The sequence below is a fragment of the Phasianus colchicus genome, chromosome Z, assembly GCF_987193195.1.
Source record: "Phasianus colchicus chromosome Z, bPhaCol1.hap1.1, whole genome shotgun sequence".
In the NCBI taxonomy this organism is placed as follows: domain Eukaryota; kingdom Metazoa; phylum Chordata; class Aves; order Galliformes; family Phasianidae; genus Phasianus; species Phasianus colchicus.
The window spans coordinates 91241569-91251779 of NC_143476.1; the positions used below are offsets into that span (position 1 = coordinate 91241569).

The 10211-nt window shown below is 43.4% G+C and overlaps 1 protein-coding gene across 1 annotated transcript; it reads right to left on the reverse strand.

The window, feature by feature from the left end:
- Positions 1-583: 583 nt before the first annotated feature.
- SEC11C (SEC11 homolog C, signal peptidase complex subunit) lies at positions 584-5652 on the reverse strand. Its single transcript, XM_031609217.2, has 6 exons — positions 5494-5652; positions 5150-5259; positions 3366-3515; positions 1890-2009; positions 1191-1248; positions 584-797 (listed from the first exon to the last, which is right to left on the reverse strand). Exons 1-6 carry the CDS (start codon positions 5533-5535, stop codon positions 744-746), a joined length of 534 nt encoding a protein of 177 aa, XP_031465077.2. The 5' UTR covers positions 5536-5652; the 3' UTR covers positions 584-743.
- Positions 5653-10211: the final 4559 nt, after the last annotated feature.

Here is a 10211-nt window from a genome sequence, read left to right on the forward strand (position 1 = left end):
CTATAAAGCCCCAGGAAAAAATTGTTGGCTTTATTTCACAGCTAGGAACACAAAGGTAAAAACATCAACAGCCTGAATTCTAGAATCATGTCGTGGCCCAAAAAATCAGGTCCTTCCCTTCTTCATCTCTAGAACATCAAGGAACAAGTTTCACGTTTAGAGAAAAGAAGTTTCCATTTCTCAACGCAGAGTGAAAGTTCCTTTCTGTTTTATTGTTTTTGTTGTCATTTTTTCCTTCCTCCAGACCATACCCAGACAGTTTTCTTTAGGTAAAAGTGTGGCCAAACTCCTATAGCTCACCCTGTTCCTACATGTGTGCTGTGTGTCTTTCTAAGTGCTGACAGAACAGCTCATAAGGTTGTGAACAGAAACAGCAAAATACCTCAACAGGCAGGCAGGAGAAAGCGAGGAGAGCCTCCATCACACTGCAGTCTGGGAGCAATGCATCCACAGCACATTAATGAGTGCATGAGCTGCTCTAGCACTGGATGATCAGTATCTTACTTTTGCAAAACGCCAACTAGAACACTACTTATTTCAGATGTTAAATACGCCATTAAGGAATGAAGCAAGAGCCAAAAGCTTCAGTCATCAATAACACCCTTTATTTAGACAAGACAAAAGTTTGCACAGCTTTGGAACTGTAGACAGAAGTTAAAACATCTGAAATATATTACGCTTTTTTTATCCCCATATATTTAGCTTTATACGTTGTTCTTGGAAAGCTGACTTTTTTTTGTGCCTCAGGATTCCCGTTTCAGAAGTACATAAGCTCCCATTACTGCCAGAAGAGCATACTGCAAAAGAAAATACAAAACGGAGACTGATGACAATTTTTCAGACAAGTTCTGACATTATAAACTGCTCAAAATGTGCCCTCCACAACATTACACGTTGTAGATGAGCAGTTACAGTTCCTGTAGAATTACAGCAATATTTTATTGTGACCATATTCTTTATAAATAAGCATTACAACTGTATACATTTTAACTCATGAGGTAGCTATAAATTGCTTTCAAATCAATAAAAGCACCATGTTCTGCCAGACTGCAGACAAGCTAACAAGAAAACAATGCTCATTTTACATTACGAAACAAATTGGTTAACAAGTACTTTTACAAGCCAGACTCTTTCCTCATTACCTTACGTGGTATTTTATAGCTTTAGATTCAAACTGTCTGTATACATACCTTAAATTTCGGATAGTCATTCATTATTATAGTTACCATACCAACATAAGGCAAAAATCTGTAATGGACAGAACAGATGAGTGCAAAATTAACCCTCAGAAATGTCTGATAATGGATTTCAGAGAAAACAAACACTCAAGCAGACAACAAGGGCTTTACAGATGACGTGCATCTGACAACACAAATTCAGGAGCAAACTCTCACAGACCCCACTCCTTCCATCACACAAATGCTTCATCTTGCTAAATACTATTCACGGCATTAAAAGTACATGTGCCTTAACGGTACAAGGCTCCAAGCAAGAATGTTCCAAACACATATTTCTTACACAAAACTATGGATAATTTGAGAAAATCCTCTTTGCAAGCAGGAAAGTGGACAAAAGCTGGAACCTTGCACAAAATTACTGTGGGATGTGGAAAACATTTCCTGGCAGTTTCTAGAAGTTACAAGAAAAGGTTGGTTGATTGTTACTCACTGGTGAACTATTTTTATTACATGCTACTTCTTCAAGAAATTAATTGCCACTCCACAACAGTGAATAGACTGCAGAAAGTACTTTCCCACGGAAATTAGCTTAATTACCAGTCTATTTAAGAAGTTCAAAAACACCATGCTATCCACTTTGTACCCAGTAGAATCGATTTAAGTTGATCACTTGTTCTCTTTTTCAGCTAAAAAGAACACAGCATTACTTACCCCCTTGCTCTTCCAACAACGTCTTTCTTCTCTAACCAGTTCTGCCCTTCTTTGTACAAGCCTCTATCATCGACTTCATTGTTATCACCTTTGGTCAGAAATTTGATGTTCCCATTTTCTCTAAAAGGCAACGAGGTGATAAACTGAACCACTTAATTTAAAAACTTCAATCAACATCCTGAAAGCACACAATGAAGACGGAAGTACTACAAGATTAGATAACAACGTTTACTTCCAGTCTTGCTTATTAACAGGCACCATTAAGTCATTAACATTAAAGCCTTTATTGACAGACAATAAATTTCAGCAGGAGAGGTGGTATAAAATGCTCCCAGACCATCACCTGATGTCAGTAATTACATGATGAATATGAAAGGCACTCATTTTAATTTTTTAAAACTAAAACAGTATTTGCTGATCTGGGAAAAACAAAACAAAACAAACCCCCAAACATACTGTTCTCTATATTTTCAAGAGAACATAGACTTTAATTTAAAAAAACAAAAAACAGCACCCAACCATAAAACCAACCCCTCTCCCTAAGAGACAGTATCTTTTTAATGGAAGATCTCAAATTGAAATTTAGCTTAGTACTCCTTTGGTGTTAATAAAAAACAAAGACACTTTAGCATAGTTGCAAATCTGCATACAACTTAATATTTTGTCACTGCAACACACTTTCAGGCCACTTACTCTTCAGTTAAACAATACAGCAAAACCTCAGTTGTATTTGATATTTGTAAAAGGGAAAATAAAAAAATAATACAGGTAATCAGTCTTGAAATATCATCAAGTGGACAAAACATTTTGTTCTGTAACAACTCCATGGGAAACCCTGCATGCAGTGCTATGGGCCCAGTAGTGCTGATATCCCAACTTCTGGCCATTAAGAAGGTTCATTCCTTTTGCAGGAACAGAGATTTTAAATCCTAAACATACCCAAATAATAAGCTTTCCTTACTACTTCAAATGGAAATAGTGTTTTGTACTTTGTTTGATATAATTTAAAACCTGTAGAAAACCTGTAAAGTTTTGCTTCCTTTCTAGCACTACGTATGTGAGGATAATACATGCAGGATTTTGGTTCAACACTCGCTCAGAGCTCTTAAGGAGCAAATACTCCACTGCTTCCAATATGCACGCTACCTTTTCACTGTGCAAAAGTAGAACTGCCTCTTACACTTGGGAAGAACTGTTCATTATGTGAGGCCTCTGCCAGAAGGGTAAAGACAACAGAATTCCCTGTGGCATATATTGACCTACTTTGAACCTGAGCAATTCTGCTGAGGGATGGGAGGCAGGATCACAGGAAGCATGCCCCAGAACTGGGAACAGATCACATCCTAGAGACCAGCTGTACATTAAAGCAAACCCTCAATTGCTTTTTTTCATGAGATATTACAAACTGAAAAGTAACTGAAAGTCATAGTGAGTGAAACTGTATTTAGAAAGAAGGAAAACATCAAATTGCATTACTTTTCATGAATTTTGATTACTCTGTGAACGATCGGAATGTCTCGGCCTTCAACCTTAAACACAACTATTTCACCAGCTCTGATTGGGTCATCGTGGAAATTTGTTAAGAACAAGAGGTCTCCCCTGTGAAAAGCTGGCTCCATGCTGCCACTACAAACAAAAAGAGAAGGAAAGAGTTTGTTAGCACCATGGCAAGCAGGAGAACAACCATGAAAACAACAAGCATTTCATTCGTACAGATAAACCCACAATTCTAACTACAATCTATAGCTTCACCCATTCAGGAATACCATGCAGATAACTAACACACGACCCAAAGCCCAGTGAGCCCCAGCCTGGGCCAGCCCATAGAAGACATTCTCACTGCCTCAATGAAAGTAATAAATAAGCTCTACAGAAAAGTGACAGTACCATACAGTACCAACAAAGGAACAAAATGAGCCATTCAGGTTAAGACAATCTGACAGGCAAAAGCCAAGAAGTGTTTCACAGAAGCATACGAAATACTTTTCTGGGTAAAGTTTAAGTGACAGGAGCAAGGCTTGTTCTTACATCAGTGACTGCTAATAATGATCATGATAATGAGGGCTGGAGCACCTCCCCTATGAAGACAGGCTGAGGGAGCAGGGCTTGTTCTACTTGAAGAAAAGAAGGCTGCAGGGTGAGCTCATTGCAGCCTTTCAGTACCTAAAGAGAGCCTGCAATCAGGAGGGGAATCAACTCTTTGAAAAGGTAGATTAACTGCAGGACAAGGGGAAATGGTTTGAAGCTGAGGGAGGGGAGGCTTAGATTGGATGTCAGGGGGAAATTCTTTACAGAGAGTGGTGAGGTGCTGGAACAGCTGCCCAAAGAGGCTGTGGATGCCCCGTCCATCCCTGGAGGTGTTCAAGGCCAGGTTGGACAGGGCCCTGGGCAGCCTGGGCTGGTATGAAATGTGGAGGTTGGTGGCCCTGCATGTGGCAGGGGGTTGGAGATTCATGATCCTTGAGGTCCCTTCCAACTCGAGCCATTCTGTGATTCTGTAATGATCAGGAAAACTGATGCCTTTTTTCCAGTCAGACATTTTTTGTTATTTTGGCAATAGCTTTCACCAGTCAGATTAATGGACTTTTCCCATTAAAATGCTGTTACTTTCTGCATGATTCCTTACGGATGTCCATTCTGTTTCTCTAAGGCTGAACCTTCCATGAACATGCATTTAACTTCTTTCATTTGATCAGCACTCAGAGGCCCGCAGGACTGGGTCTTGACATACCATAAATTACCACTGAGAGAGAAGCAATGTTCCACTGAAACTAATAAAAGGAGTGTTACCATAATATAGCTTTAAAATAAATGTCCGTGTGATAAAAAAGAAATTAACAAATAGACCTAACACTGTTCAATGCCTTTAGAAAACGCAATTTCTCAGGCACAGAATCACAGAATGTCCTGGGTTGAAAAGGAGCACAATGCTCATCCAGTTTCAACCCCCTGCTGTGTGCAGGGTCGCCAACCAGCAGACCAGGCTGCCCAGAGCCACATCCAGCCTGGCCTTGAATGCCTGCAGGGATGGGGCATCCACAGCCTCCTTGGGCAACATGAGTGATCTTGGGTAGCCGCTCTGTTCCTTAAGGAAACAGACCGAGGTCTCACACAACTGTGGCTCCACACACATCACTGACAGCCTGCATTCTAAGCACGGATGGAGCTCTGCTCCGTGTGGGTGCAATTCAGACCCGCACAGCTGCCTGCGGAGCAGGGAAGGAGCCCGAGGCCTTCAGCAGGGCAGCGCCGTCACTCACCTGAGCACCACAACGATGGGGCTCTCGCTGCCAGTGATGACGATGAGCCCTTTCCATATCATAAGGGCAGAGGAGACGATCATCGCAAAATTTAGGACCTGGTAATACAGCTACACGGGACGAGAGAATATTTTCAGCACGTTTTCACAAGTGACGGCGTCACATTAAGCAAGAGGCGGATCTCCGGCCCACAACAACGAGCCGCAGCGCCGTTCCGGCCGCAGCCGTACGCCAGCAGCGCTCACGCACCGGCCGCTCTGGGACCCGGCGGCACTCCAACGCCCCGAGATGCCGTCAGCCCGGGGACAGCCGCCTCCGACCCCCCGCCCCGGCCCGGCCGCTACCTGCCGCTTGTTCATGCGCCGCAGATCCCCGAAGAGATCCATGGCGGCCCGCGGACAAGCGCCGATCCCCGGCTCAGAGCGCTCGTCGCGGCCCCGCAGCACTACCGCTCCCACCGCCGGAGCGCCCGGCTCCTCGGGACTTGTAGTTCTTTTTTTCACCCCGCCCCACTCGCGCCCAGCGTGGCGCGAAAGCCGAGGACTACAGTTCCCAGCATGCATCGCGGATCAGGGGTCCTGACGCGAGGACCCCGCCTGCCCCCGCAGGTGCCTGACGCTCCTTCGGACGACGGGGAACGGGACGGGAGCGCGGGCAGGAGGCGGCGCGGAGCGAGCCGAGACGGTGCGCGGGGCAGCAGCGGGACAGCAGCGCGGCGGGGCTCTCCTCCACGGCCGCGCCGTCTGGATCAGGCGGCTGCCGGGCACCGTCGTGGCGTGGGCGCAGCGGATTGGCGGCCGTGGGGCCGTGGGGGGGGGCGGGGGGGGAGGACTGAGTGCCGGGGTGCGCGGCTGCGGAGCGGCGCTGTGTCGTTTATCCTTTCTATAGCCTTAAAGCGATGTGTGTCCAACCTACTAGATTTATGTTTTACTGCCCTTTTGGGTGTGTGTTAATAATTAGATATTGTTTAGTTAATGAGATATTATTTAGTTAATAATTAGTTATATGCATTTATATATATATATGTGCTGTATATATATATATGTTGTATGCTGTATATATGCTGTAATTATATATATATATATATATAATATTATTTTTATATATATAAATGCATATAACTAAAGAGACTTTATATATCTAATCATTAACACACACCCAAAAGGGCAGAATAGGGTTTTTCCATGTACAGATCTGCTCACCTTTTTTCAGTGCCAACACAAAGGGTTGAAAGTGATGATTGAGATAACATGATAAAGAAAAGCCATCAGTGCAAGGGGACCACAAGTCTCCTGCGGGTTATTCAGTTGTCCACAACATCTGGAGCTGCATATTGGTTTTCACACACCTCTGATGCGTGGAGGAATCCTTTTGCACTGTCCCACACAGGACAAAGAGAAGGAGAGATATCTTAATGGCTCGGTGGAGATTAATGAGGGATCCAAGCACTGTGGGTCACCTGCCTGTGAAACAAATGTGGGTGTTATGAAAGAAAAATTGTATACAGGGTTGGGGTTTTTCATTTGCTGCTGTAATTAAGAATAGTTATGGATTCTCTTAAAAGGCATCCCAGAGTCTCGTCTCTTCTCCTCTTTCAGTGAGTGCCTTCATGAGGAGTAAGTCCCAGTTCCTGCTCCGGGTGGCTGTTAGGTGCGTGCTGTGATGTTTGCAGGAGGGGCTGTTTGTGGGCTGTGCTGCTGAAATCTGCCTCTCAGTCACTGCCTTTTCCTGTAAGGGCATTTCCCACTTGACTGATATTTATGCAGCTGAGAGATGCCAATCACAAAACCACTAATTAAAATACATCGTACGAGCTACTTGTTGTCTAATTACATTTTGCTCCCAGAAGATTGCTCTCCTAAAGCCAAGGGAGGACCAAACTGTGCCTGTTTGCCCCAGAAGTGTTTGTACCTGGAATGAATCACTGACTATTGTCCTGATTTACAGAGGTGTGGCAGAACTGACTTCAGCCCCAACAATCACAGGCAATTATGAACAATATCTGACAATTAAACCTTTGCTAAATTTACTTTGCTGTTGGAATAAAGCAGTTATTTATTTTGATTACGGAGGTACTTCTCATTTTATCTATGAAAAGAATTCATGATGTTAATGCAGAATATCACGTTTGCTTTAATTAAAAAAAACAAAACGAAACAAAAAACACCACCTTTTGTCCCGAAATCTTTTGTATCACACCCACGTTCCTATTAAATAATGAATTCAGAGCTTGTTCTGTAGGCAATTTTATGTACATACGTATACATATATATATGTAATATATATATGTTTAAGATGTGATTGCATCACTGTCCCTGGAAGTGTTCAAGGAATGTATAGATGTACTGAGAGACATGGCTTAGTGGGAAATTACTGTTGCTAGGTCGATGGCTGGACTGGCTGATCTTGGAAGTGTTTTCCAACCTTCAGTGCTCTGATTCTATCATCTATGCAATTATAAATATTTGGCACTTTCCTGTCGCATGCCTCTCTCCAACACTGCTGTGCCATGTGCAGGAGGGACCAGGTGGGGGCAAGAAAGTGAAGACATAAAGCCCTGGGCCGTGTGGTGCTTTGCTGCACTCCTGTGGTCGCTGCGATCCGGAGTAATTCATAGAATGTTGGGGCTGCTGCAGGATTCTGACCGTGAAAAGATGAGATGAGGGCTTAGGGTTCTGCTGTGCTCTCAGGTTTTCTTGCAGACGTAGATCTGTGGAATCCCACTGCAGTCAAATCACAAAACGAGTGGCTGAAATGAAGGGATGGGTTTATCTTTACATCCCGGTGCAGTGCTGCACCACACAGCACGGAGCCAAGGGGCTGATAGGAAAATGGTATCTGTTATTGTTTGTAAGGCTCTGATTCACAAAAACAGACCTGTTGTGGACTGGGAAAACACAAATTCCTGAGTGTAAGGATAAGCAGAAATTGCAGTATCTGAGGGAAAGTAAAGGATGATGTTGGAACCACTCTTTGCAGCCATTCCTAGTAGAGAAAATAATTTAAAAAAAGCCTTGAAATAGCAGAATCCAATTTGATAGCAAGCAGAAGAAGGCAGAGCCACTCTATGGGAATTTAGAAAAGCAAGAGGGCAGCTTCGTGGGACCAAGGACTCTGTAGTATCTTGCTTGCATTCTTTTGTCTAAAGCACAAAGCCACACTCGATTCTGAGACCAGAGCACCTCTGACAACCAACTTGCTGCTGATCAGCCTTGCAGAGCTCAGAGAACACTTCTCAGTGTTGGAAATATCCAAGTAATTTTCCAGGACAGTATCTCTGACAATGCAGATTTTATTCACAATTGCAATGGCGGGCCTCCTGCAAGCAGGAGAGCACCCAGAAAACAGCATTACATCTTTTATTCCCTATTCCCCAACGCTGATCTCTTACTCCCCTGGTTCCTCATTGTCTGAGTACTTCAGGTTCACAATCTTCTCAACGCTTCACTAGACGTGGAAACACTGAACAAACATAGATTTTTGCTGCTTCAGCGTAAATCTGTAGTTAATTAATTAACTTATTCCACGCCTAATCATTATTTTGCAGATATCTGCTTGTCCTTCTTTCCACAAAGATAAGCTCGGGAGAAGGACAGGGGAGTACCTTGGTGCCTGCCTTCACACCCCAACTTTCTCATGGAGTGAGACATCTGGCCTTGTGCAGAGGCCCTGACTTCTTTGATGTTTGCCAAATCTGTTTTTCTTTTGCTGGGAGTTTCTTATCTGAACAGAACAACTCTACAACATGTTTTCTAATCCCTAACAATATACTTGCATTGTTTGGAACGTGTAACAAACTATTACAGTTTTGCAAGAAAGAATTAGTCACATAATTCAGTAATAATGTTTCTAAAACACGCTGCTAACATATACAGTATTTTACTTCTTAGAGCAACTATTTCTAAGGATAAGTTACAGAACACAAATGCACGATGTTCTGCTTCTTCAAACCGATTGCTCTTTTTAATATCGAATGCAGAAACAACATTCCATTCCCACATCAGTGAGTCGAGGGATCCGTGTTAGGGGTGCACTTTTCTCCCTTCTCCAGTGCTGCTGCGCTTCACCCACACTTCTGCTGCTGGCTGCTACTGTACTATTGGGATAGCTTCAGCTATTAAAGGTTACATGTATTTTTGAGTCTTTTTGTTCTCCGTCTGTTTGCTTTCAGTATTTGTACAGCGGCTCTTCAGGAGCTCGGCCGCTAGGAAATTACACTAATTTTTTCTCCTGCAGAAAAATGGAGCTCTTGACATTCTGGCTCTTTCACCAGCCCTATGCAAACATCCAGACGTGAGTGCTACCTATAGAAAAATATTTGAATTATGGCTCTTTGTGTTCAAAGAGTTTGGGCATTGGCAAAGAGCTCATACCTCGTCCCTGAGCTGAACAATGCTGGCTAAAAGGATGCTCCATTTGCAGTCACCTGGGGTAAACACAGTTCATTTGAGCCTGTGCTTTGGAAGCAACTTGGGCCCATGTTCATGCTGAACACAATGCCTGCTGCTTCCAAGCACACATGGCTTCTGCTCCTGTCCACCTTCTGTCGTGTGTCTCTAGCTGGCAAGGATATTGTCACAGGCACAGTCTCTTTGCATGGTTATATTTCTATGTGGGTGACATAACATCCTCAGCCTGCTCTGCCACCTGATGTTGGGACAGCTGATGTGGTTGTAGCTGTGTGGATGTGTTTCAGGGAATTCTTTATTTGTGACAGTCGTTTTTAGTTCTTGGTTGTTGGTGTAAGGGAGGAGGAGAGGGGTGGATTGGATGATCCGCTTTCAGCAGCTGATGTCCTCTTTTCCTTCTCATTCCTCCGAGAATATGGAAAAAAAAAAAATCAGAAATAATTGACGAATGTTCAGATGTTTTCAATTTCTGAAACCTCCCAAGAGCAAATAAGGAGGCAGTAAAAATGTTTTCAAGAAGTCAGAGTAAAGATTTCATCCTGCTTAGCAGTCCTTTGGTCAGCCTGAGACGTTCGCATTGGTTTCAGTGTTTTGATGAGGCAGGGAGAGCACTGAGCTGAAAAGAATTATCAGTAAGTTGTTAGCAATAAGGG